Source organism: Dipodomys merriami, unplaced genomic scaffold (assembly GCF_024711535.1).
Source record: "Dipodomys merriami isolate MVZ:Mamm:240054 unplaced genomic scaffold, mDipMer1.0.p SCAF_670, whole genome shotgun sequence".
NCBI classification, from domain to species: Eukaryota; Metazoa; Chordata; class Mammalia; order Rodentia; family Heteromyidae; genus Dipodomys; species Dipodomys merriami.
This window is the reverse complement of record NW_027206258.1, coordinates 423,644-451,104: the sequence shown is the minus strand read 5'-3', so window position 1 is coordinate 451,104 and position 27,461 is coordinate 423,644. Positions and strand designations below refer to the sequence as shown.

General features: G+C 41.7%; 1 protein-coding gene across 1 annotated transcript; it reads right to left on the bottom strand.

Annotated features, from left to right (window-relative positions):
* Positions 1-557: 557 nt before the first annotated feature.
* Positions 558-13,488, bottom strand: LOC138815812 (glucosamine 6-phosphate N-acetyltransferase). Its single transcript, XM_070005169.1, has 6 exons — positions 13,342-13,488; positions 8,449-8,616; positions 6,008-6,070; positions 4,712-4,839; positions 3,496-3,557; positions 558-1,707 (listed from the first exon to the last, which is right to left on the bottom strand). Exons 2-6 carry the CDS (start codon positions 8,600-8,602, stop codon positions 1,560-1,562), a joined length of 555 nt encoding a protein of 184 aa, XP_069861270.1. The 5' UTR covers positions 8,603-8,616; positions 13,342-13,488; the 3' UTR covers positions 558-1,559.
* Between the last annotated feature and the right edge of the window lie 13,973 nt (positions 13,489-27,461).

The window sequence follows — 27,461 nt, the reverse complement described above, 5'->3', positions numbered from 1 at the left end:
AATTTTTTAGGGTGGTTGATTGGAGATAGTCTTATGGGCTTTCCTGCCCAGGCTGGCTTCAAACCATGATTCTTAGATCTTAGCCTCCTGAGTAGGTGTGAGTCACTGGCACCTGGCTGAAATGCCAATCGTTTAGGTAGTTTTACCTCAGCTAGTTCAGTGGTAATCATAATAAGCATGAAATTTTGCCTTTTTACCAGTCTTATTTAACATAGCTTTTTAATATCAGAATTGACCTAATGATGCTACTGCTAAAGTTACAGAATTTCTTCTGGAGAGACAAAAGTAGCTTTCCCTAGAAACAAATAAGTTCATCTGTATAGGCTGTCAGTAAGTAAGTAGTTCACTCTCTATTGTCAATTTCAGTTGTTTTGGGAAACTAGAGGTGAGTGGAGGGAGATCCAGAATGCAGTTTAAGTGGTATGAATCAAGAGATGGGATACTGGTGCCCCTTCCTTTCTAAGATAATTTTACCAAGAACACACAGACCTATGTTGTAATACATCATGATTTAACCTGATAGATCAGTATAAAACTCAAGAAAAATATAGACAGAATTCTGTTTATACAAACAGGTTTAATGTTAGCATGGAATGCAAAAGACTAGAGCCATTACACCTCTGACTTTAAAAAAAAAATCATTAAAATAAATAAAATTAACCAAGACAGTGACTAGAATAATACTATCACGATAATCACATTAAGTAGAAAAACTTCCATCAACATTTCAAAAATGTTACAGTGCCACATTTCTAATTAATTTTATAATATTCCATGTTTCATTAAAATGTGACTCCAGAAAAATTATCATTTAGATAACCAGAAAAAATGGTATACACACACACACACACACACACACACACACACATACATATGTGCTGTTAATTCACTGTTTAAAACTGATGCCCTATATTTTATTATACCTTGCATCTGTAATATTTTTATGAGATAATTTTTATTTCTTGTACTTTTTTGGGCAGTACTTGTGCTTAGGGCCTTGAGCTTGCTAGGTGGGACACTGTGCCACTTAAGCCACACCTATTTCTACTTCATTTAAAAAGCTGCCCAGGTTGTTTCCCAGTATTAAGGTCAAGAATTTTCAGTGTATAAATATATATTTATAATAGCCAATTTATCGATTTCATATAATATGGTGTAAACCCCTAAGTCTAGATATTTCTTTGGAAAAAAAAATACCTAATTCTAACTAAATGTATTTTTTTTATTGAGCAGCACATAAAGCAGACATGTAAACTTACTAAGTGTACTCGACTACTGAGAAATGAAGCCAAACTTTAGAAAAATACAATGCAAGAAAAGATTCAAGTTAAAAATATATTCCTTTGGTTAAAAATCACCCCCTTTATAATAATCATTTGTGATCTAAACTCACATAAGCCCAGAGTAATCTTTTAATGTCATTACACTTTGTATTACAATGTTCTTTATTTCAGTCCAGTCTGTAGGCAGGTCACTGTGTTGCAGCAACAAAATGTAACTCTACAGAGAGTTAAAGCCTTTTAGCACTGACCCCTTTGTTGACAGTTCTCTTAAGATTTTTATTTTAGGAACCTCCGACACATGTAGTTTTCTTCAGATACTGTGTACCCAAACTTTTTGTAGAAACCAACATTTTGTGGTAGACATTCAAGAGTAATCTTGTAACAGTTCAGTTTCTTGCTTAGTAAAGTAAGAGTTGATAGTAATCTGAAATTTCAAAAAAAGGGAGACAAACATTAATCAGAACATTTTTAACAATGTGAATTCTTACATAAAAATAGACTTTTTAGTTGGAAATAGTTTGAGATCATGTCCTTTCTAAGAATTTGTTAACATTAAAAAGACTGTCTACCTTTGTAAAAGAATAGCCGAAATTATTTCATAAAACAATTTATTCCTGCAGCTGAAGATTTATCTCATGGTAGAGTAACTTCCCAACATGTACAAGGTTTGGGTTTTTATTCTAAAGCTACTATTCAAATTAGAGGTTTAGCATTCTCAATAAAATAGGCACTTCACAGCTTTGTTCTTTTTTTTTTTTGGGGGGGGGGTTGTTTTTTTTGGCCCAACAGCTTTGTTGTTACCACTTTTTTATTTTTGGTGCCAGTACTGGGGCTTGAACTCAGGGCCTGGGCACTGTCTCTGATCTTTTTTGCTCAAGATTACTGCTCTACCACTTGAGCCACAGCTCTACTTCTGGCTTAAAATTTTAAGTGCTTTATTGGAGATAGTCACATGGACTTCCCTGTCCAGGATTTAAACCACAGTCCTCAGATCTCAGCCTCCTGAGTAGCTAGGATTACAGGTGTGGGCCACTGGCACCCAGCCTTAAATCCTTTTTAATGCTAGAATATGGGTTTTAGAATATGGATCCGGTTACTATGGATCAGGTTACTCAAGACGGGTCTAATATGATGTGGACATAAAGCAAAACAGTATACATCTTTATAAATGCTTAATCATAACCTCATATAAAAAATGTAACCTAACTGTGATAAGAGATAAAAACTAGGAGTGTTCATTTACTGTAGGGTTTGTGAATGTTTAAACAGACTTTTTTTAGTCATGGGGTCTGGGCATTATCCCCAAATTTTTTTCACTCAAGACTAGTGCTGTACCACTTTAAGCCACAGTGCCTCTTCCAGTTTTCTGATGGCTGATAGGAGATAAGAGTCTCACAGACTTTCTTGCCCAGGATGGCTTTGAACTGCAAACCTCAGCTCTCCAGAGTAGCTAGGATTACAGGCATGATCCACTAGCACCCAGCTTTGTAAAAAAAAAAAAAACAAAAAAAAACCTTTTTATCATTTTTTTTTTCTTTTTTGCCAGTCCTGGGGCTTGAACTTGGGGCCTGGGCACTGTCCCTGAGCTTCTTTTTGCTCAAGGCTACCACTCTACCACTAAGCCACATTTCCCAGTCCATCTTCTATAATATTGAAAACCTTGATTGAACAAGTTAGGACCTGCTAAACTGATTGGAACACTAAATTGGTCTACTTTGTTCACCAAATACCTAGATTAGTATTGGTGCATACCTCATGCTTAAAAATTCAAAGGAGATCATAAAATTCTCTTATAAGATAGTCACTAAATTATACAATGTTAATAACAGTTAAACATTTCCTTAGGGCACATCATCTGACTTGCTCCTTTGTTTCCTGTTAATAAGGGAACTAAAAGTTAACTTTAAGATGTTACTCTTGGGAATGGAGTATACTTTCAGTTTTCAAATTCTGAGATGAAACTATACTTCAGAATGAGAATGAATTCACAATGAAGCTCAGAAAGAACTTCAGAACAGCACATGTTTTAAAATGAGACTATTGGGTTGGGGATATAACTCAAAAGTAAAGCAGGTACCATGCAGAAATAAGGCTCTTGAGACAATTCTTAGCATCCTAAGAAAACAAAAAACTTCATAAAACAACATACTGGCAAGAAAAAAGTAACTGAGGATCTAATTAGCCCAGGGTTACCTTGTTTCGGCTTACTTACAATTTGCCAAGTTGTTTTCCTCTGCATTCATCACTAACAACAACATCTTCCACTCTTCCTCTCTGAAAACATTTAATATGTTAAAACTGAGCAACCATTCTTGTTGAAAGCTAAACCAACAAGGCATTAAATAAGAATGACTATCATACAGATAGATAATAAATCAAAAGTGACAATCATTTTAACTGTATTCCCAATTCCCTAACCCATTGTTCTAAAGCAAATCTCAGAATTCTTATCACCATAATTTTGTATAATTTTGTCATAAACAATATGTCCATCATTCTAGCCCTTGCTTAGCAGCAATTTATTACAGACATCCAAGTAAAATTTCCCATTTCTAACATAGAAACTCCATTGGTAAGCATGCTGGTAATCCCACTCAGGAAATAGAGAAAAGAACATTGCTGTTTCCAGCCTTGGCACAGAAGTTCAGACTTACGTGTGGCTCAAATCATTAAGAGTACTTGTGTAGCATGCACCTGAATTTAATCCCCAACACCAAAAAATCAAACGGGCTCTCCCCCCCATTAACAAATTACAGAATGCATTTTCTAAATATCCCTATCTTTTATTCTGTTATTTAGTGTCTTTCCTTTGGTTTTACTCTTGGATGTGAGCTCATGAAGGGTGAAAAAGGGCAGTAATGTACCAGTAATGTCCAAATTGGAACAGATTAAAATGTTCTACAAGCTTTGCCACCCAAAAAGTAGTGTTTTGTTTTTTAAAAAATACTTAACATTAAGAAGTCAAAAATCACCCCATTGTTCTTAGTTAGAAAAACCAGGAATTGTACAGGGTTTTTGTTTTTTTTTTTGGGTCCGGTCCTTGGGCCTGAACTCTGGGCCTGGGCACTGTCCCTCAGCTCTTCAGCTCAAGGCTAGTGCTCTACCACTTGAGCCACAGTACCATTTCCGGCTTTTTGCTTATGTGGTGCTGAGGAATTGAACCCAGGGCTTCAGGCATGCAAGGCAAGCGCTCTACCACTGAGCCACCTTCCCAGCCCCTGTTTTTTTCTCTGATTATTTTAGCAAATAATTTATATTAGTAACACTTTTACAATTTTCAGAAATGTAAGAGGAAAAATGCCTGTCGCTGACAGATTGCTCAGAATCAATGAGAGAAGTATTAACACAATTTGTCTAATGAAAAGTCAGTTATTTTTGCTAGAAAACACTTGCCTATTTTATTCATGAGCATTAATAAGAGAACATACCTTAGCACAGGAATGGATGAATTTATGTTCTATTATCAGAGTTGCTGTAGCGACAATCTGTCCTAGGGTCACATCTTCTACAACTGTAACATAATAGTCCCCAGATTTCCTCATACGCTCAAAAGATTCTGTGGAAACGGTCAGTATTGATTAGACTGTGTCTATACCTTTACATTAATCTACTAGTAAAATAAGACACATCCAGCTATTTTCCTTTTTTCTTGGTCCAAAACCATTACTGCCACTTTTGCTCAATGACTAGCACTCTACCAACTGAACCATGCCTCCACCCCCCCCCATCTAGCTATTTTAAATGAGCAGTACAATACAGACCAATTTATGTTGCCATTACTATAATTAAAACCTCAATATTTTCATTACTTATGTAACACTCAACAAAACTCAAATAGAGCAAAAATTCAAATTTTAATAAGCAGTGGTTATATCCTGTAATTTGTAGTCTTGGTTTCAAAATGTTTTGACCAAAGTTTTTTTTTTTTTTTGCATCCGGTCATGGGGCCTGAACTCTGGGCCTGGGCGCTGTCCCTCAGCTCTTCAGCCCGAGGCTAGTGCTCTATCACTTGAGCCACAGCACCACTTTCGGCTTTTTTCTTTTTGGTTATGTGGTGCTGAGGAATCAAACCCAGGGCCTCTGGCTTGCATGGCAAGCACTCTACCACTGAGCCACCTTCCCAGCCCCTTGACCAAAGTTTTCTATTTTCCTTTTTTTTTTTTTTGGTGGTGATGGTGGTAGTTATTTTGTGTCACAATGCCTCTTCCAGTTTTCTGGTGGTTAACTGGAGTTAAGAGTCTCAGGGAAGGGCTGGGAAGGTGGCTCAGTGGTAGGGCGTTTGCCTTGAATGCCTGAGGCCCTGGGTTCGATTCCTCAGCACCACATAAACAAAAAGTGGCGCTTTCACTCAAGTGGTAGAGCACTAGCCTTGAGCTGAAGAGCTGAGGGACAGCGCCCAGGCCCAGAGTTCAGGCCCCACAACTGGACACCAAAAACAAACAAACAAACAAAAAAGTCTCGGGACTTTCCTGAGGGGATTGGCTTTGAACCACCAGATATCAGCCTCCTGAGTAGGGTTACAGGTGTGAGCCACCAGTGCATAGCTAAAAGTAGGTTATTTTTGCAAAACAAATTCCACTGTTGAAAAGCAATTTACCCTTGTTACACATTTAGATGAGAAATAGCTAATCTGTTGATAAATTCTAGCCAAATGAACAAACAAATAACAGGTTTGAAAGGAGTTCAAATTCTTATTTAAAAAAAAAAAGCTATACAATACTTACTCATAAATTGCTCAGGGTTGACAACTCCAGTCTCTGTCAGCTGGCCCAGTACTTTAAAAAAACCTAGTTTTGGAAAACAGTATGATAAGAAATGTCCTGGTGGGATATAGGAAATTATTTCTTCAGTTTTTCCATAACCCCTCTGGGGTGTATGTATTATGTGTGTATGTCTGTCCTGGGGATTGAACATAGGGCCTCGTGCTGTCTCTGAAATTTTTGTTCAAGGCTAGTGCTCTAACACTTGAGCTGTAGCTCCATTTCTGGCTTTTGGGTGGTTAATTGGAGATAAAGGGTCTCATGGACTCTGCCCAGGCAGCTTTGAACCACAACCTCAGATCTCAGCCTCCTGAGTAGCTATGATTATACCATGAGCTAATGGTTTCCAGTTCCCACATTTTGTTTTTGTTAGTCTTTTTTGCTCAAGGTTGGCATTCTACTACAAAAGATATACCTCCACTTCCAGATTTTTGGTAGCTAACTGGAGATAAAAGTCTCAGCAATGTGTCTGCCCCGGCTGACTCCAAACCTCCATCCTCATCTTATACTGTTGAATAGCTAGAATTACAGGCATGAGTCACTGGTTAGTGCATAATGATCTTTTAATTAGTGTAGTTTTAAGAAGATTAAGTGAGCCTGTTGTTTTTCCCATAATATACTATAACAAAGAATGATTGGTTTCGTCAGTGATTTTTGCCTGAATAAAATATTTAAAATAGTGCATCCTTTTAAAACTAATAATTATCGTTAGAAAATACATTTTTTCAATGTAGTTTGTGTTAAGTTCTAACATAAGGAATGTCAATTTTCCCCAAATAGGTGATTTCTACCCAAAAGAAAACTCAGAAGTAAATGTTGACTCGAGGGAGCGGGAGCAAGGCAGGTCGTGGGGCTTGAATTCAGGGCCTGGGCACTGTAACTAAGCTTTTTTGCTCAAGGTTAATGATATACCCTCCTGAGTCACAGCTCCACTTTCTGCTTTTTGAAAGTATACTAAAGATAAGAGTCCACTTTCTGCTTTTTGGAAGTTTACTGGAGATAAGGCTTCCCTGCCTTGGGCTAGCTTCAAACTACAATCCTCAGGTCTCAGTCTCCTGAGTAGCTAAGATTATAGGCATGAGCCATTGGCACCCAGGAAAATGCTGACTTTTAAATACTAAAGTTTAAGGAAATTATTTTGGAAATTTAGATGCTAATACACAGATAAAATCCTATAAATTTCCCCCACGGTATAGCCCCTGCTTTCATCGTATTTGATGTTGGTATAATTTGTGGAGGGGAAGGGAAAAAACAAATCATTTAAATAGGGATACAGGTGGACCCATTGCAACAATGAGATGTAAGGAATCATGTCGAAAAAGTTTGGTTTGGGGGTGGGGGGGATGGGAAGAGATGGGAAGGGGAAACAAAGGAGGAGGCAACAATGCTTGATAAGAAATGTACTCATTATCTTGCCCATGTAATTGTAATCCCTCTGTACAGTATTTTCATTTTTTCTTTTTTTTTTTTTGTTCCGGTTGTGGGGCCTGGACTCTGGGCCTGGGCGCTGTCCCTCAGCTCTTCAGCTCGAGGCTAGCGCTCTACCACTTGAGCCATAGCGCCACTTCCGGCTTTTTTTTTCTTTTTGCTTATGTGGTGCTGGGGAATCGAACCCAGGGCCTCAGGCATGCAAGGCAAGCACTCTACCATTGAGCCACTTTTCCAGCCCACTCTGTACAGTATTTTCACACACACACACACACACACAAAAATCCTATAAATTTACCCAAGAAAAATGTACTTCTACCCTCATTTCCACGCTTCTTAAAGACTAGTCTTATGTATTCTAAATGACAATTTTACCTTTGCTTATTTAAAATTCCTTTTTGAAAGCAGCAGTTATATTAAAGTCCTGTGAAATATTATAAAGTACAAATATATATATATACACATATATATAAATACACACACACACACTCACACACACGTCATTTTTCTGGTCAGGGTTTCATTTAGCCTGTTGGCCAAGACAGTTCCCTGCACAATTGTAGCCAAACACATGTTCACTGGAATTAAGTATCCTAGTTTTTTTTTTTTTTTTTTTTTTGGTCAGTCATGGGGCTTGAACTCCAGGCCTGGGCGCTGTCCCTGAGCAGTTCTGCTCAAGGCTAGTGCTCTACCACTTTGAGCTATGGCTCCACTTACCATTTTCCATGGTGAATTGGAGATGAGTGTCTCACTGCCTTTCCTGCCCAGACTAGCTTTGAAAATGCAGTCCTCAGATCTCAGCCTCCTGAGTAGCTAGGATTACAGGCCTAGGTCACCAGCACCTGGCTATCCCAGTGGTTTTTTTTTTTAAACAAGATAAAAAGGAGTCCAAAAGTTTTAACAAATGACTAACAAAATATTTGTGGAGGAAACAATGTAGTTCTAATCAGAATTTACAAATGAATGTTAGTCCATACCTCTATTTAAGTCAGCAGTACAAAGAGGCCTCAAAACCAAGCCTTCTCCAGGTTGTGTTGGAGAAATAGCTGGAGAAAATGTAGCTGTATTCTGACTCCAGTCCACTTCTTTGAGTAGACTTGGGTCAAACATAGGAGTGTCATCAGGTTTCATCTTTCCAGTACGACCTACAATAAAATTTTAACTATTAAGGCATTTAATAGAAGGAAAATTAGTATGCTTGATGAAAATTTCATTTAAATGATCAGTAAGAGTGATAGACTATTTTTACTTTCACCTACCTCAAATCTAATATCCACACCACTGATTGATAAAAAAGATGTTTACTAACAACAGATAGGAAATGATTAAAAGATATTTTCAACTTTAAGAGAATCCTATTTTCTAGTAGGCCTTTTTAAGATATTTTTACTTGTAGGTTTGTTCTAAGCTTTACACTGATCTTATGGACTGAATATAATCTTTGTAGCTTATATTCTTGTGCTTTGTTACTAGATTTACAAATATTTGTTAACCTTGTCACTAAAAAGGGAGGGAAGACCAGAGTTCAAGGACATCCTGGGCAAAAAGTTTGAGACTCCTCACAGCTGAGTGCACTGACCCTGGCATGCCATCCCAGCTAGGAGGGAGGCTTGAGACAGGTCAAAGTTGCAGGCCAGCTAAGACATAAAAGTTTGCAAGACTGTATCTGAATGGAAGAAGCTAGGCATGGTGAAGAATACTTGTCATACCAGCTACTGCAGAAAGTATAAAACTGGAAGATTTCTGTCTGGCTAAAAATGACCAAGTGGGAAAATGTCTGGTCTAGAGTGCCTGCCTAGCAAGCTCAAGGCCCTGAGTCAAAAGCCCCAGTACCATCAAAAAGAAAATGACAAAAGTTACCATTCTTGGAAAGAATACAAATGTAGTTTACTAAACACTAAGTTAATTTTAGGACATGCTGAGTTCCTTTCCTGATAATTGGACCCCTGAGGTTCTATGTGTAATCTGACTTGAAATATGGATAACATTTTCCAGGCATGCAAATTAAACAGGCTCTAAATAATTACCAATAAAGTAAAATCAGTACAATTAAATGTTGAGTCAGAAAATACTAAAAATTTAAGTTCCTTAAGGCAACATGCTAAACATTTTGATCATGGATTTTATAGTTGTAAGCATGAAGTATAACGAAAGCTCAAAAGGAAATAGATGAACATTAACAAACTTTAAGCTGGGTGTGGTGGCTCAGGCCTATAGTCCAGCCACTTGGGAGGTGGAGATCAAGACCATAAACTTTCCAGAGACTGCCTTTCAGTCAGTGTCTGAGTACAGTGGTGCATAGCTATTTCAGCAACCTGAGCAGTACCACAGCAGGGGATCAAAACTCAGAGCAGACCCTTCCCCAAAATTAACCAAAGCAAAAAAAAAAAAAAAAAAAAGAGGATTTGGAGGTGTGGCTCAAGTGGTATAGCACCTGTCTTGTAAGCCTGAATCCCTGAGTTCAATTCCCAATACTGAAAAAGATGAATATATATTATTATTTCCTATAAAGTTTTGTTACCAATAAAATGTAGCCTGGGAAAATAGGGTTAGTCTCATGAATAAGAGGGGAGAAGAATTAAGCTTTAATTTTTGCCAGTAAATATAAATCATTTATGCTTTTCCTTAACTAGATGGTCCTAGTATATGAATTACAAATATTAAGTTATACTTGTTATTTGTTGAGTGATTTGTATTTACTGGCTCTTGAAAGCACACTGAAAGCTGCATCATGATTGCTCCCCTGTTTTACAGACTACAAATCAGGTGCAAGAATGGTTCCTGTGCAGGTAAGGAAGAAAGATAAAATTCACAAGGCTAGAGGGCCAGCCTCACAGGACTTACTCTATTGCTGCCAGTTTGAATTAGTTTTTAACAGGGAGTTCTACATTTTAATTTTGCACACTACCACAATTATGTAGCTAGTTAGTCCTGCTGGTCAAAATGACTTCAGACTCTGTGAGTTTGTATAGATAATCTCCATTTTATTGTTGTGTAAAAGTTCAAAATTTAACTAGCAAGGCACTTGGAACCTATAGTTTGGAAATGAAAATTAAAGACTAGTCAAAAATGCACTAGGGCCAAGTGCCCATCCGTGACTCATGCCTGTAATCCTAGGTACTCAGGGGGTTGAGATCTGAGGATCGCAGTTCAAAACCAGCTTGGGTGTCTGTGAGACTCTTATCTCCAATTAACCACCAGAAAATCGGATGTGGCACTGTGGCTCAAATGGTAGAGTGCTAGCCTTCAATTGAAGAGCTGAGGGACAGCACCCAGGCCTGGAGTTCAAGCCCCACAACCAACCCTCCTCCCACTCCCCCCCCCAAAAAAAAATGCACTAGGAAAAAAATCATTTTGGAGAGAAATTACCATCCATTATAGCCATCAGCCATACATTAGTACCTATACTCAGCACCCAGGAAGCTGAGGGAGGATCGGAAAATCACTTGTGGCCAGCCAGGGTCACATAGTGAATTATATAGCAAGACCTTATCTGAAAAAAGAAAATTTTTTTAAAAATGTGCTATTTAAAAAACACCCAAACTTAAGGATCACTTTATCTCACATGTCTTCAAGTAGAAAAATTCTGGTGCTTAATCAACATGCTGGAAAAGGAAAAGCAAGAGAAGATTAGATACCAAATTTTCAAAGGATTTTAGGAAAAAACAAGATAGGGATTATTATTTGGTTTACAAAACAACTATACATCAAGAAGTTTATATTGAGGTCCCCAAGTACTGCAAAACTAGAATAAATAAAATTGCCTGGTTTGAAGCTAAGTTTCAATGGTTATTACGGGTTTGTAACAATTTTAAAAAGTACCAGGAAATCCACAATTGTGTGGAGGCTCCCAGGGCAGCATACCCAGAGAGGGTGTGAAAACTGTGTCTCCTCTTCATCTGTATCCTCATTGTATTTAGTAAATGAGTCATACTGAGGCAGCACAAATCCCCAAGACAAGCCATTCTTATGGCAGTGAGAAAAAAGCAACTCAAAAAAGCCTCTCCTTTTAACTGGCACAATATCACTCCTACCCACATTCTGCTGGTCAGCCAGCCTTGTCCAAGGTCAGTGGGTGGGAAAGAATACTACCTACACAGAAGCCATGCAATGGACAGAAAGGAAAGAGAATGGTAAACAAATGACAACTTTCTAACACAACTTTCCAGTAACAAGAGTTAATAATTTTCCCCTATTTAAGTGATTTTAAATCGGTAAAAAAAAAAAAAAACAATAGACATAGATTAAAACCAGACTTTTAAAAAATTTTTTTAATTTAATTTTTTATTTAATTTTAAAAACAAATAGATTAAAACATCTCCACTGAATGATGTTGCTAAAGGTAAAAGATCAAAAAACAGCCAATAAAATAAAAGATGAAGAGCCCTAACCCTTTTGATCATGAAGCTGTGATTCATGGTGATAGGACTCAAACCTTATCAAAAACCTAATAAAGGAGTGATTATGCTCAAAAAGCACTGTATGCATAAATGGACTTGTTAAAATTAAACTGCTGTTTACAAGTAATCAATGTCAATTAAAAAAAAACTAGTCATAAGTGACACCTGTAATTCCAGCACTAGGGAGGTTGGGGAGAAAGATCTTGAGTTCATAGCCAGCTTGGACTATCATAGAAACAATAATAGACATGTAGAGATGAAAAACGTTTTTGATGGTCACCTCCACTCCTGTACTTAAGGTTTGGTTATATGAACTATTCTGGAGTTTTTTAAAACTTTAAAAAATAAAAATAAGCAAACTCTACTCTTCCCCAAGAACTGCTTATTTCACTACTAAATGTGTGCATTTTCAAGGCAATATATTTCCTAGCTCTGGCTAGGAAGAGTTAGGTACAGGTCACATTTCAGAAAACCAAGAAGAGACTTCCACACTGCCATAGTGGATCACAAAAACCACACACCAAACCTAGTAACACCAATATTAATATTGAATGAGAGGCTTTCATTCAACTGATAATTTTGACACAATGGAAGAAATTTAATTTTGAAGCCTCTATCGGATTAATACAACTAAGGAGGTGCAAAACTGAAAGCAACCAGTAGCAGACTCTGGAGATTCAAGGTTGAAAAGCCAAGTACTGGTGCCTCAGGCCTATAATTCTAGCTCCTCAGGAGGCTAAGACTATTCTAAACCAGCCTGGGCAAGAAAGTCCCTAAGACTATCTCCAATTAACTACCAAAAAGCCAGAAATGTAGCTGTGGCCCCAACTGGTAGAGCACTTGCCTTGAGCATAAAAACTGAAGAACAGTGCCCAGGCCCTGAGTTCAGGCCCCAAGACCGGCAAACACACGTACAAACCTTACACTTGATCCAGAAATCTAGAAAACCCAAAGCCAAATGTAAACTGCCACTAGATAAGTGATGACTATGGACAGATTGCTTCCGGGGCATCTTCAGTCCCCGTGGGGGGGGGGGGGGGGGGAGGAAGGACCCGTCTGTATCCGTACACCCATTTGACTCGTGTGAGCCTCGAGGACGCGCGCTTGATCTTGGCCCTGCAGGCTTTCCCTCGGGGTGACTCTCGGGGAGCGAACTGGCACGTGGGCTCGGTGGCCGTGCAGAGCTCGGAGTCAGCGCCAAGGCATCAAACAGGTAGCTCGGCCTCTCCCACGGGGCCATTCCCCGAGACGCGCCGTCTCCGCGGCCGTCCTCACGAGCGAAGCAGGGGCCGGGAGGGGAGACAAAGGCGGAGGTCAGCCCGCTGCCCGCGCCGGCGCCGGGCCCGCCGACAGCTCCCACCCAGGCCCCGCCGCGCCCCCAGAGCCGCCGGCCAGCGCCTGGCCCGCCGGGGCGCCGCACGGCCCGCGCGCACGGCCGGCTCCGCCTCCCAGCCCCCGGCCCGTCCTCACCCGCAGTCGGCGCTCCCCTCCAGGCGCGTCGCACGCTTCTCCCTCCGGGCTCCACAGCACCGGATCCGGATCTGGATCCGGCTGCAGAGGCAGCGCCACCTCCTCCCGCGCCACAGCCGGGAACCGTACCCAGACGTGGCAGAGCCCACGCCTCTGCCCCGCCCCTGCCTCGCACGCACAGCGCGCCGGCGGACGTCGTGGAGGGCGCGAGGCCGGGAGGGGCTAGAGGTCGAGGGGCGGGGCTACAGGCCGGGGCTCGGAGCCGAGAGGCGGGGATACCCAGGACAGCTCAGGGCAGAGAGGCGGGGCTCTGGTTGAGGGGCGGGGCAACAGGCCGGGGCTGAGGGTCGAGGGGCGGGGCTACGACCCAGCACTGGCGGCCTGGGGGCGGGGCTTCGTGCTTCATTTCCTCCCGGGACCCCCCATCCGCTGCCCTCCAGGTGGGCCTGCCACTCGCCAGCTATCACCTGTCGGGAAGCGAGTGTTACAGGTCGTTTGAAAGCACACCTCTCTAGAAATGGGCTGTGCGGTGGCGACCTGTGAGGGTCCTTTGGAAGGCTCGGTCCCTTGTGGTCCCTTTCCTCCCCACCCAGCCCATCAGTAGGGACTTGTGTTGCTCACTGCACCCCGGACTCCTGAGTCACGGTCCCTGCTCTCTTGACAGTGGGACGCGGGCTGAGGTCATTTCTCCCGTAGATCCACACAGGATGAGCTGGGATTCTCAGCAGCCGTGATGTGCCGCCCGAGGAGGTTTGAACAAGGTCGGGAGCAGTCTCTGAGAGCTGGGGTGGGGACGGACCCAGCCTGCAGGGGGCCGCCCCCCCCCAGAGGCGGCCCCGCGGCTCAGCGTTTGCCGCCCAGCGCCCTGCAGCAGAGGAGACCCCGGGCTATCAGCTGCTGACGTTGGAAAACCTTGGTTAGGAAAAGGAAGATGACTTTTGTCTGCGGTCTCCTTCCCAAGGTAGCATTGTCCACATTTCACAGATAAAGAAGCAGAGGTTCTGAGACCTAAAGTAATTTTTTCTCTTTTTGGTCGGGTGTGGGGTTTGAACTCTGGGCCCCACCACTGTCCCTCAGCTCAAGACTGGCTCTCTACCACTTTTGGTTTTCTGGTCGTTAATTGGAGATAGGAGTCTCACGAATTTTCCGCCCTGGCCTGGCTTTGAACCACGATCCTCAGATCTCAGCCTCCTGAGTAGCTAGGATTACAGGCATTAACCACTGGCTAGACCTAAAGTAATTTACAGTCATATAGTAGTAGCTCCTCTTACTAAAATTAAAACATAATCAGTAAATCCCATTCCACTCGAGTGCGGGCGGCTCACACCTCTAATCCTACCAACTCAGCAAGCTGAGATCTGGAAGGTTGGCATTGGAGATCATCTTCCCTCTAGCTCTGGAATGGTAAGATTATAGGTATGTACCACCACAAGATTACAGGTGTGTACCACTACTTCCAGCTTTCAGTTACCTACTGGTTCTTATGGTTCTGACAAGTACCAATGAGGATGGTGGCACCCAATTTTTGTACTTTTTTTATATGTATGTATATATAATATATGCATATGTGTGCACATATATAAAAGAATATATAAAGGCTAAACAAAAACACCTGTTGGGATGAAGGTGGCTTATGCCTGTAATCCTAGCTACTCAGGAGGATGAGATCTGAGGATCATGGTTCAAAGCCAGCCTGGGCAGGAAAGTCTTATCCTCAAATGATTACCAGAATACCGGAAATGGCGCTGTGGCTCAAAGTGGTAGAACACTATCCTTGAGCAAAAGAGCTCAGGGACAACGCCCAGGCCCTAAGTTCAAGCCCTATCACATTTAAAAAAAAAAAAAAAAAGCACTCAAGCACAAAGGACTAGTGTTAAACAGTAGAGTCCTATCTTCTTACCAAATGCTTTCAATTAGTTTCTCCTAAGCAACAGAATCCTATATATTTTAAAAGTTAGCAAAGACTGAAACATAATTAGAAAACAAAGGAGCCCTAATAAGTACTGGGAGAGATAGATTTCCTGTATTCCAGACATACCTACACTTCTGTTGTGTCCCAGAACCCAGGTTTCCTTACTAGTCCACAGGAACCACTGACCAGCATGGTTAACCCCTTTTCTGACATTTGGTTTGCTTAACAATGATGAGCCTCAAGTAAGTGACAGTTTCTGGTTTAATGGAACCATGAGTATATCCTTTGGTGTTTTTTTGTTTTTGTTTTGTGGGGTTTTTGGGGGGGGTTGTTGTTGTTGTTGTTTGCCAGTTCTGGGCTTGAACTTAGAGCCTGGGCACTGTCCCTGAATTTCTTTTGCTCAAGACTAGTACTCTACCACTTGAGCTACACCGCTATTTTTGGCTTTTTCTGTTTATGTGGTACTAAGCTCTCAAACCCAGGGCTTCATCCAAGCTAGGCATGCTAGACATGCTAGGCAAGCACTCAACCACTAAGCCATATTCCCAGCCCCCTTTGGTGGTTTTATTAAAAGTTTGGTTTATGAGCCGGGTGCCAGTGGCTCATGCTACTCAGGAGGCTGAGATCTGAGGATCGCGGTTCAAAGCCAGCCAGGGCAGGAAAGGAGACTCTTATCACCAATAAACCACTAGAAAACCAGAAGTGGTGCTGTGGCTCAAGCAGTAAAGCACTCGCTCACCTTGAGCTGAAGAGCACAGGGACAGTGCCCAAGCCCAGAGTTTAAGCCCCACAACCGACAAAAAAAAAAAATTCTCCAAGGCAAATAAATTCCACAAGACAAATGGGAGTCGGGTTGTTCTTATGAGTGACAGTTTTGTTTTATAGGATTTTGAACATAGAGGTTGATAAAACAGAACAGTTATTTTTACAACATTGTCACAAAACATTTTAACTCTTGAGTGGATTGTGTTACATAATGACACCTTCTTAGAAAATATATTATAAACAAAAGATGACAGTTTAGCATAGGAAGACTTACGCAGAGAGTTAGAGAATATTCAGATAACAGAAATACCTGGAAAGGAAGCAAAATATTAAAGCTGGGGAAACCTTAGTGCTTTTGTGATATTTGTTCTTTTATTGCTCAGTGCTTCAAAGGTAGTTTATTTCCTAGTAGATAGTATGCCTTCAAAGTACTATGTATGTACTTGCCAGTAGTTACTGCTTGTTAGTCAAATTTGTGTTTGCAAGCAAAAGAAACTAACTCTAAAAGGACACTTTATTGGGTCAATGAGAAAGAAGGCTACAGACACAAGTTCAGAAAATGAATGGTAAAGACCAGGAAAGTCTAGAGTGCCAAGAACTCAGCCAGCATCGAGCTTATGAGAGTAGCTTGATTAGGTTGCCACCAGATTCTTTTCATCACAGCACTGAACTTGCTGACAGGCATGCTTCCTAGCTAAGACAACCAAGATTTTATCATTGCTGTTTCTTCCCATCAAGATTCACACAATATAAGATCCACACAATACAAAATCCTGACATTTGGGGTTCAGAGCCTGGGCAGCCAGAAAAACTGCAAATTTATTTTCTTTTTTTGTTAGTATGAAGATATGTACAGAGGGATTACAGTTACTTAAGTCAGGTAAAGAGTAAATTTCATTTTTTTTGGGGGGGGGGTCAGTCGTGGGGCCTGAACTTTGGGCCTGAGCGCTGTCCCTCAACTCTTCAGCTCAAGGCTAGTGCTCTACCACTTGGGCCATAGCACCACTTCTGGCTTTTTCTACCTATGTGGTGCTGAGGAATCAAATCCAGGGCCTCAGGCATGCAAGGCAAGCGCGCTATCACTGAGCCACCTTCCCAGCCCAAGAGTACATTCCTTTTTGGACAATGTCACCCCTTCCCTAACTCTCTCCCAGTTTTTCCCTCCTGTCCCCACCCACAAGTATAGTTCATTTTCATCATATTGTCTAGTGAATATCACTGCTATATTTGTTCACTGTGTCCCTCCATGTTTATTATAGCAGATTATTATGCCATATGCATTTTATATAATATTGAATATGTAGGTGCTATAAACATATATCCAATGAAGTATTTTTTTTCTATAACAAAATGTCTTTCTGTTTTCTTTAAAAGACAGATATTAAATACTGGAAAATCTCAAAAACATTTTCCCAACTGCAGTATTCATGTGGCCATAAGTATATTCATTTTTGTTTCTTCCATGGCAAAATCTAAAACTTGTTGAAGTATTTTTGTTTAATCCAGGGAACAAAAGCAATTTTCTTTTTAAAAATATAGGGCTGGGAAGGTGGCTCAGTGGTAGAGCGCTTGCCTTGCATGCCTGAGGCCCTGGGTTCAATTCCTCAGCACCACATAAGCAGAAAAAGCCAGAAGTGGCGCTGTGGCTCAAGTGGTAGAGCACTAGCCTTGAGCTGAAGAGCTGAGGAACAGTGTCCAGGCCCAGAGTTTAGGCCCCACGATTGGACAAAAAAAAAAAAAAATTAAAAAAAAAATATATATATATGAGAAAACATTACTGCTGGGAGCCAGTGATTCACACCTATAATCCTAGCTACTCAGGAGGCTAAGATCTGAGGATAGAGGTTCAAAGCCAGCCCAGGAAGAAAAAAGTCTGTGAGATTGTTATCTCCAATAAACTACTCAAAAAAAGCCGGAAGTGTCACTGTGGCTCAAGTAGTAGAGCACTAGAGAGAGGCTCAGGAAACAGAGCCTAGGCCCTGAGTTCAAGCCCCAGGGCCAGCAAATAAATAAATAAAACTACTTACTATAAAACCAATAGTAGAAAGTCTTCTTTAGAAATTCCTTGAATATGCCAAGGTCTATTGATAACTTGACTTCTATCTTTGAATTCTTAAAATATTTAACAGATAGATTACTTATCTGTTTGTTTATTGCTTACTTCCACAAAGGTAATACATCATATTTGAAAAACTTGAAACATTCCAGTTACTTGTAGCTCAGGCCCATAATTTGAGTAGTTACTAACTCAGAAGCTTGAATCTTAGAAAACTGAAGTTTGAAACCAGCCCAGGCAGAAGAGTTTGTGAAACACCATCTTGAAAATAACCAGGAATGGATCAAATGGTAGAGCACTAGCCATGAGCATTAAGCACTGAGCAAGAACTCAAAGCCCTGAGTTCAAGCCTGGAACTAGCACAAAGGGAAGACAACAAAATAACCTTGAAACATTAAAGAAATAATAAAGAGTGATCAATCCTTTGTACAATTTCTTAAAGATAATAAATAAAATAATTTTTTTTGTCAGTCGTGAGGCTTGAACTCTGGGCTTGGACGCTATCCCACTCAGCTCTTCAGCTCAAGGAAAGTGCTCTACCACTTGAGCTATAGCACCACTTCTGGTTTTCTAGTGGTTTATTGGAGATAAGAGTTTCACGTGGACTTTCCTGCCCCGGCTGGCTTTGAACCGTGATCCTCAGATCTCAGCCTCCTGAGCAGCTAGGATCACAGGCATGAGCCCCCGGCACCCTGCAAGAATAAATTTTTTAAAAATTAAAAAAAAAAAGAATGATCAGTCTACAGAATCTTACCTGCCTGGTTAGCATTATATTAACAGCTTGATAGATATTGCTCCGTACAGCTTGGATTCCACATCCAGTGTTCCTACGTAACTGACAGCCTTGGACAAACTTGTCCTTCTACTGCCTCAGTTTCCTCATCTCAGAGTAATTGTACAGACTCATTAGGACACTGTGGGCACACAATAAAATATGTGTGAAATGCCCAATATAGTTTCTGGCACATAATATGTGATTTTTAAATGTAAGTTTGTGTACATGTATCTGTGTGTGGAAAGGTTAGACTACATTTGGTTTCAATAACAAACAGACCTCCAAATTTTGGGGGCTTAACCTGACAGAAGTTCACTTCTTTTTTTGTTGTTGTTGTTTTTTAATTTTAATTTTAATTTTTTGTGAACATACTGTACAGAGGAGTTACAATTACATGGGCAAGATAATGAGTACATTTCTTATCAAGCATTGCAGCCTCCTCCTTTGTTTACACTTCACATCCCTTCCCAGCCTCCCCCCCTCAGAAGTTCACTTCTTGATAATAGCATGTCTTATAGACTGGCAATGCAGTTTCTCCATGTAGGCCTTCAGGAGCCTGGGCTGATGGCAGGTTTCACCCTGTAATGGTCAAACTCAAATACATGACATCTTTAGTAACCATAGCAATGAAAAGAGACAGAAAATGACACCATGCCTTTTACTGCCTTGCCCATCATTTACATACTTCAATTCCACCCACAACTTATTGGCTATAATTATTAGTAACTAGGACCCAACCTAACTGCAAATAAGCTGACAAATAGGAAATACTTGTTTCACAATTCTCCCTACCCTTGACCCCTGGCCTGGTATAATATTATACAAGCTGTGTTGCAAGTTATCTGATTTTTTGATGCTGGTCCTGGGGCTTGAACTCAGGACCTGGGTATTGTCCTGAGCTTTTTTTTTTTTTTTCCCCCTCAGGATTAGCATTCTACTACTTGAGCCAGAGCTCCACTTCAAATTTTCTGTTTGTTTTTTTTAAACATATAATTCATAGCTGTTCCCCCATGACAGTACCTATTCACTCACTCCCCTGATATTTGCTAAGTCCCTCCCAAATAGGGAGGGGCTGGGCCTTACCAATGGAGAAAACGCTGGACAATCTTTCTTTGTGTGATTAGTTAGATTGTAAACAGAGCAGAAATAAAATGTTTTCAAATTTATTTTATGTGAGAAAGCGATTAATGGCATAGTGAAAAATAAGAATGGGGAGGGAATATTGAGATGCCCTTTTATTTATTTCTTTGTTTGATGATGGAGTGTCAATATGTAGCCCAATCTGTGCTCAAACGGAGGACCCACCTACTTCAGCTTCCTGAGTGTGTGATGATGGCTATGCACCGCCACATTCAGCTTAGTTTTCAACAGAATGGTCACAGAAAGCACTCAGAAAATGTTTCAACGTGCTTGTTTCTCCACATCCCCACTAATCTGGCTCCAACTTTGCTGGATTTTGCTTCCTAATTGTTTTATGGGCTTAATTGTTTCTTACCTTTCTATTCCCCCTTTCTATTCTTCTCTTTAAAGTTTTTTATACAGTTTTTATTAAAAATTAGAAATTGAGAAGTAAAGTTTCCTGGTGACTTTATTAAATATGTTGTTTCCTGATACTTCTTAAAGCATTTTGCTATGTTGAGAGGGTAGGAGGGGGGAAAAAAGTAAGTTGCAGAAAATATTATATCCACAGTATTAAATATCTGATTCAAAAATACTTCAGATAAGTTTTTCGAGCAATTGGACAGATGGGAGGTATATTTTAAGAGAACTGAGTCACATACTTCTGATTTTTTTTTTTTTTTGGGTCCGGTCGTGGGGCCTGAACTCTGGGCCTGGGCGCTGTCCCTCAGCTCTTCAGCACAAGGCTAGTGCTCTACCACTTGAGCCATAGCGCCACTTCCGGCTTTTTTCTTTTTGCTTATGTGGTGCTGAGGAATCGAACCCAGGGTCTCAGGCATGTAAGGCAAGCGCTCTACCACTGGGCCACCTTCCCAGCCCCATACTTCTGATTTTTATACTCTACAAATGTTTGTTGTTTACTTTCTGTTGCCTTAGAGACCTCCAACATTGCACAAATATTTTGGCAGGTTCCATTATTTTTTGGTTAACATGGCAAGCAGACTCAACAGTTAGGTGATTGTGACTCAAGTCGAAAATGAAATCAGCCAAATCCAAGTCCAAAAAGTTTGCTCAACCTCTTCATCTGACCAGCTTGTGCAGTCCTTGTCCCTCACAGGCTCCACTGGGAGTCGCTTGTAAAGTTTGATGTTCAGAACCACCCTTCCCGCAAGGGACATAGTGACCAGCTAGTCACTCAGTGAGGAAGAATTCTTTTCATAGACAAATACGTGTCAGCATTACTCACACAACTAAAACATAATGTTCAAACTTGGGGGTGAAAAACCTCTTCTCTGCCAAGGGCCATTTGGAAACTTACAATAGCCTTAGGGAGCTGAAAAGAAGCATGTGTCTTGTCATGTACCAAATGATTTGATGGCCATATAGGTCCCATCATGGACATGCTCCACCCAGCAAGTGATAGAGCTACTGCTTAGTATGTGTAAGGACCTGAGTTTGATCCCCAGCCACTACAATAAATAAGTAAACATAAAAGAAAGTGGCCTTGGGCACCAGTGGCTCACTCCTGTAATCCTAGCTACTCAGGAGGCTGAGATCTGAGGATCGCAGTTCAAAGCCATCCTGGGCAGGAAAGTCTGTGAGACTCTTATCTTCAATAAACCACTCAGAAAACCGGAAGTGGCACTGTGGCTTAAGGGATAGAGGGTTAGCCCAGAGCTGAAGAGCTCAGGGACAGTGCCCAGGCCCAAAGTTCAAGTCCCACAACCAACCAACCAAAAATAAACAAACAAACAAATAAATAAATGTAATAAAGAAAGAAAGAGAGGGAGGGAGGGAGACAGGAAGGAAGGAAGAAAGGGAAGGAAGGAAGGAAGGAAGGAAGGAAGGAAGGAAGGAAGGAAGGAAGGAAGGAAGGAAGGAAGGAAGGAAGGAAGGAAGGAAGGGGGCTGGGAATATGGCTTAGTGGTAGAGTGCTTGCCTAGCATGCATAAAGCCCTGGGTTCAGTTCTTCAGGACCACATGAACAGAAAAGGTCAGGACTGACACTGTGGCTCAAGTGGTAGGGCCCTACCTTAAAAAAAGAAGCTCAGGGACAGTGCCCAGGCCTTTAGTTCAAGCCCCAGGACTGGCAAAAAAAAAAGAAAAAAAGGAAGAAAAGAAATGAATTGTGGCAAAAGGAAACAGAATATGTTACAAATATATAAAAATTACATTTTCATATCATGGGTAACTTGGAAATATGATATGTAAAAAAGTTCTGTTTTTTTTATAGTTCACTCTAAGTATAATCTGGGCTTTTTAAATCTTTTCCCCTTCCCATCCCTCCCTCCCTCCCATCCCTCCCTCCCTCCCTCCCTCCCTCCCTCCCTCCCTCCCTCCCTCCTTCCTCCCTCCCTCCCTCCCTTCCTTCCTTCCTTCTTTCCTTTCCCTCCCTCCCTCCCTTCCTCCCTCCCTCCCTCCTTTCTTTCTCTCTCTCTCTCTCCTCTCCCTCTCTCTCTCTCTCTCTCTCTTTCTTCTTGTTATATATTACTGAGAGTTGAACTCAGGCCCTGGAGCTTCATAGGCAAACATTGTACCATTTGAACCATGCCTCCAGCCCTATAATGAGGCTAGAAATCTAAAATCTCTATCTGGAGAACATTGCTACTTTAGGAAGGAACAGTTACTACCTCATGCTGACATCCAGTTAGGTACTTTTTTAGGATTTCAGATTATTGATTTTTCAGTATCAGATTGTGTAATCATAAGTCTAATCTAGTCATACAAACAGTTTTGGACCAGAGGCCGACTTCAGAGTCAAATAAGATAAACACATGAGATCATCATGATTCAAAGGTCACCCATACTGCCTGGAGATATTAAGCACTAGTTTCCAACTCTGAACATCAATTTCTTTAATTTGAAAAATGGAGTCAGAGAATTTTGTTTTTCTGTGTCTTTCTGGCATACTTTGAATGCAGTTGCCAAAACCCCAAGGTTAGTTCTAGGTAGAACCCCAAACAAAAGGAGAAGCCTTCTTAGAGATCTCAGACAGAAGGTTCCACCTGTCAGCCAGGTGCCAATGGCTCATTCCTGTAATCATAACTACCCAGGAGGTTGAGATCTAAGGATTGTGGTTCAAAGCCAGCCTGGGCAGAAAAGTCCATGAAACTCTCAAAATTCTGGCTAAGCTTTACATAAGGAGATGAATGTCAATTCCAAAGCACATTAAGCAGGCAAAAGCCAGTGTAAGAATAGTTTGTCTTTTTTTTTTTTTTTTTTTTTTTTTTGTCGGTCGTGGGGCTTGAACTCTGGGCCTGGGCGCTGTCCCTCAGCTCTTCAGCTCAAGGCGAGCGCTCTACCACTTGAGCTACAGCGCCACTTCCGGTTTTCTGGTGGTTTATTGGAGATAGGAGTCTCACGGTTTCTCCTACCCGGGCTGGCTTTGAACCGCGATCCTCAGATCTCAGCCTCCTGAGTAGCTAGGATTACAGGCGTGAGCCACCAGCGCCCGGCTTAGTTTGTCTTATAAATAGAAAAAATCAGAAGTAGAGATATGGCTCAAGTAGCAGAGAGCCAGACTTGAATGAAAAAGCTAAGCAAACCCAGGGCAGGTGATTTACGCCTATAAATTCCAACTTCTGAGATCTGAGGATCACAATTCAAAACCAGTCCAGGTAGGAAAGTCTGTCTTATCTCCAGTTAGCCACCAAAAAAGCTGGAAGTGGAGCTGTCGCTTAGTGGTAGAGCACTACCCTTATAAAAAAGCAAAAAGGCTCAGGGACAGAACCCAAGCCCTGCGTTCAAGCCCCAAGACTGGCACTAAAAATGAATAAAAGCCAAGCAAAAGCATGACACCCTGAGTTCAAGCCTTAGTACTTACACAAGAATTGTATCTCAGCTGGGCACCTGTGGCTCACGCCTCTAATCCTAGCTACTCAGGAGGCTGAGATCTGAGAATCACAGTTCAAAGCCAGCCTGGGCAGGAAAGACCCTGAGACTCTTAAGTCCAATAAACCACCAGAAAACTAGAAGTGGCGCTGTGGCTCAAGTGGTAGAGCCCTAGCCTTGAGCTGAAGAGCTGAGGGACATCGCTCAGGCCCAGAGTTCAAGCCCCACAACCGACAAAATAATAATAATAATAATCTCTTAGCAATAAGTAAAGATTTAATTGAACAAATTAAGTATCCAATAAATGATACTTTTCCCTAAAAAAAAAAAAAAAAAAAAAGAATAGTTTGTCTGTGTATTTTTGAAGAAAGAAAGAAAGAAAGAAAGAAAAGAAAGAAAGAAAGAAAGAAAAAAAGAAAGAAAGGGGGGAGGAGGGTTGGGTGGGGGGCGGGGGGAGGATGGGATGGGAAGGGGAAACAAAGGAGGAGGCTCCAATGCTTCGTAAGAAATGGACTCATTATCTTGCCCATGTAATTGTAACCCCTCTGTACAGTATTTTCACAATAAAAAGAAAAGGAAGGAAGGAAGGAAGGAAGGAAGGAAAGAAAGAAAGAAAGAAAGAAAGAAAGAAAGAAAGAAAGAAAGAAAGAAAGAAAGAAAGAGAAAGAAAGAAGCCGGGTGCAGGTAGCTCACGCCTGTAATCCTAGTTACACAGGAGGCTGAGATCTGAGGATCACAGTTCAAAACCAGCCCGGGCAGGAAAGTCTGTGAGACTCTTATCTCTAATAAACCACTAGAAGTGGCACTATGGCTCAAGTGGTAGAGCGCTCGCCTTGAGCTGAAGAGCGCAGAGACAGCGTCCAAGCCCAGAGTTCAAGCCCCACGAACGACAAAAATGAAAGAAAAAGAAAGAAAGAAAGAAGAAAGAAAGAAACTAGGACCTACTTAAAAATAAATTTAAAAACAAAGTATTGACTAAGAAGGAATTTAAGCATCTCAATCCTTTCTTTTAAGAGATATTATGGTATAACAGAAAGAACAATGTTTTTGTAGAAAAAGAAAAACCTGACTATGAAACCTGCTGTGCTATTTACTAACTCTGTGACCTTGGCTGAGTTTCTTGAATTAGCTGCTTATCAGTTTGGGCATTGATAAAATCAGTGTAATAAAATCCTTTGTGAGAATTCAACACGATTTTAAATTGCTTGTGCTTACTAAATGACAGCTGTTATTCTGTGGACTCCAATCACCCCAGGTGATCCATTACCACCAATTATGAGTTGGACGGTAAAAGGCACGTGAGTTAGGAGCAAGGTCTAAGAAAGTTTATACACATATGAACTACTTGTGAGGAAAAACAAATCATCTAAAAATATTCAGGTGCTTTTTGAGTTTCCAGTTGGAAAACCCCAGGGTTATTTAGGGTTCTTAAAGTTGATACCAAGAGTTCAAGCAGTTGCTTATGTCTGATGATGGGCAAGTGCACAGTAGGATCTCCTCCGGGTTCTCCCTCTACCCCTTGCTTCCTACTCCCGTCTCTTAGACCTGCTCTCCAGAATAGAGGAAGAGCATATAAGCCTTTTGCCTCAAGCTGTCTAACCGTGCTGAAGACAGGCTCGGACTGTGCTCACATGCCCCGGGCATCTTGGACATCTTACTTGACTATGGCATCTCTTCCTGTGCAACAAGGCTTTCCTTATCACCTTCTGCCATCATTGTCTTCCGTTCTGTATTGTCCTTTTATTTTCTTGATTATGTCCAGTAGTCTTCTCTTATTCATGTTTTTATTTTCCAAAGTTTCAATTATCTACAGGTCAACTGTGGTCCAAAAACATTAAATGGAAAATACCAGAAGGAAACAATTCATCAGTTTTATACAACCCTTAGTCCAATAAGCTCCCTTCCTATAGCTTAGCGTGCTCCTTCCCATCCCCATAGCTTAACATACTCCTTTCCTAGGCAACACTAGGCCCATTTAGTAAAGGGAGTAAAGAATCAGCCTCCAACTCCCCCCCTCCCACCCCGCCCTTACCTTGAAATGGCACTCCTCTGGGGCAGCTACCACCACATAAGGCCGCAAGAGCCCCTTAGAGTGACCTTCAGGTCTGGGCAGCTGCATGGCCCCTTATCTACTACTTGAGAGCAGCCATAAATCCTAGTCTGCCATGATGAAGCCCCTGGTCCTCAGGACCCCACCAGGTCTCCACCTCCTAGCCCCTCCTAGCCCCTCCTAAACCTCCTAGCTTGTATAGGTCACTTCAGACAATAACCGGCACTTCTGTCTTGTGAGAAGAGGTCTTGCTGGTCCCTCTACTAGCAATAAACCTTTTTATTCTTTGTACGTGGATGTCTGCATGGTTTTCTGGAAAAGGCTAATAAACTCCACGGGGAGCTCACACTACCCCACTCCATACTGGAGAAGACTTCCTTCCTTCCTTCCTTCCTTCCTTCCTTCCTTCCTTCCTTCCTTCCTTCCTTCCTTCCTTCCTTCCGTCCTTTCCCCCTACCTCCCTCCCTTCCTTCCTCCATCTCCCTCTCTTTCCTGCTCTTCTCCTTTTTCTTTTCTTTCCTTTGTCTTTCTTTCATTTCTTTCTCAGTCACCTCTCAACCACTCAGTCTTCAAAAATCAATCAGCATTCAACTTCAGAAAGTGCTGCTTCTGACAGCCAGGGAATCTGAACCTGGACTTGGCTAGAGTGTCAGTGACATACTGGAGCCGATGGCCAGTGTGCATCTTGAGTTGGGTCCCAGAAGGCATCTGCATCCCTGTCTGGAGCCTGTCAGCCCCGTGGGAGAACTTCCAGTTGGTACCGATGGTGTGGGAAGGGAGGGCCCCACTTGAGTACGAACGCCATCTCATGCCCAGCCTTGCAGTATGGGCTGCCCCCAGGCTTTCCAGAAGAGTCGCCTCATATTCATCAGACACCATGTGCCTGTGGAGTGGGAACTCATGCACTTCTGTCTTCTCTCCTTCCAACCCAGGGAGAGTGAGAGAAGTCGGTATCACCACACCTAGGCAGAATCAAGACCTTAGGTGTGTTCTAGTCTTCCAGTACAGGTTCTTGCTTTCTGCCTAGATGTATGCCTGAGCCTGTTCGCAAGGTTCCCAGTGGTAGCTGGGATGGCAGGCATGCTCTACCACATCCAGCTTCCCTCCATGGAGATGGAGGGCTGTCCTAGAACTATGATCCTCCCAATGCCAGACTCCCAGGTTGGGATGACAGGCATAGACCACCATCACCTGGTTTAAAAGTAATTCTTAACACCTGGTAAGAAAAATCCCTCTGAAACAGCCTGGAGTTGTCTGGAGTTAAGCTTTGCTACATAAGGTTATGCATGTTAATTTCCCTGGTATTTATTGTAAACACCCTTGACTTTGTTTTTCTGTAAAGAACAAAACTGCCCCATGTGGGCAGCTAGCGTTTGGAATAACAGCTAACAGCAGGAGCATGTGTAGAAAGAAGGAATTTCATTACCAAACAGGAGCCAGAAAGAGCTGGATAGAGCCAGACTTGCTTGTCTTTAGAACAGCCAGTCATCTAGGGAGAACTACCACGGGATCCGATGACCACAACCTTAATCTCTTCCAAGGGCATGCCCCTCCTGACCCTGAAGAGCCCTACTCTTAAAGGATTACCTCATCTCCCAATGCTACCATTCTA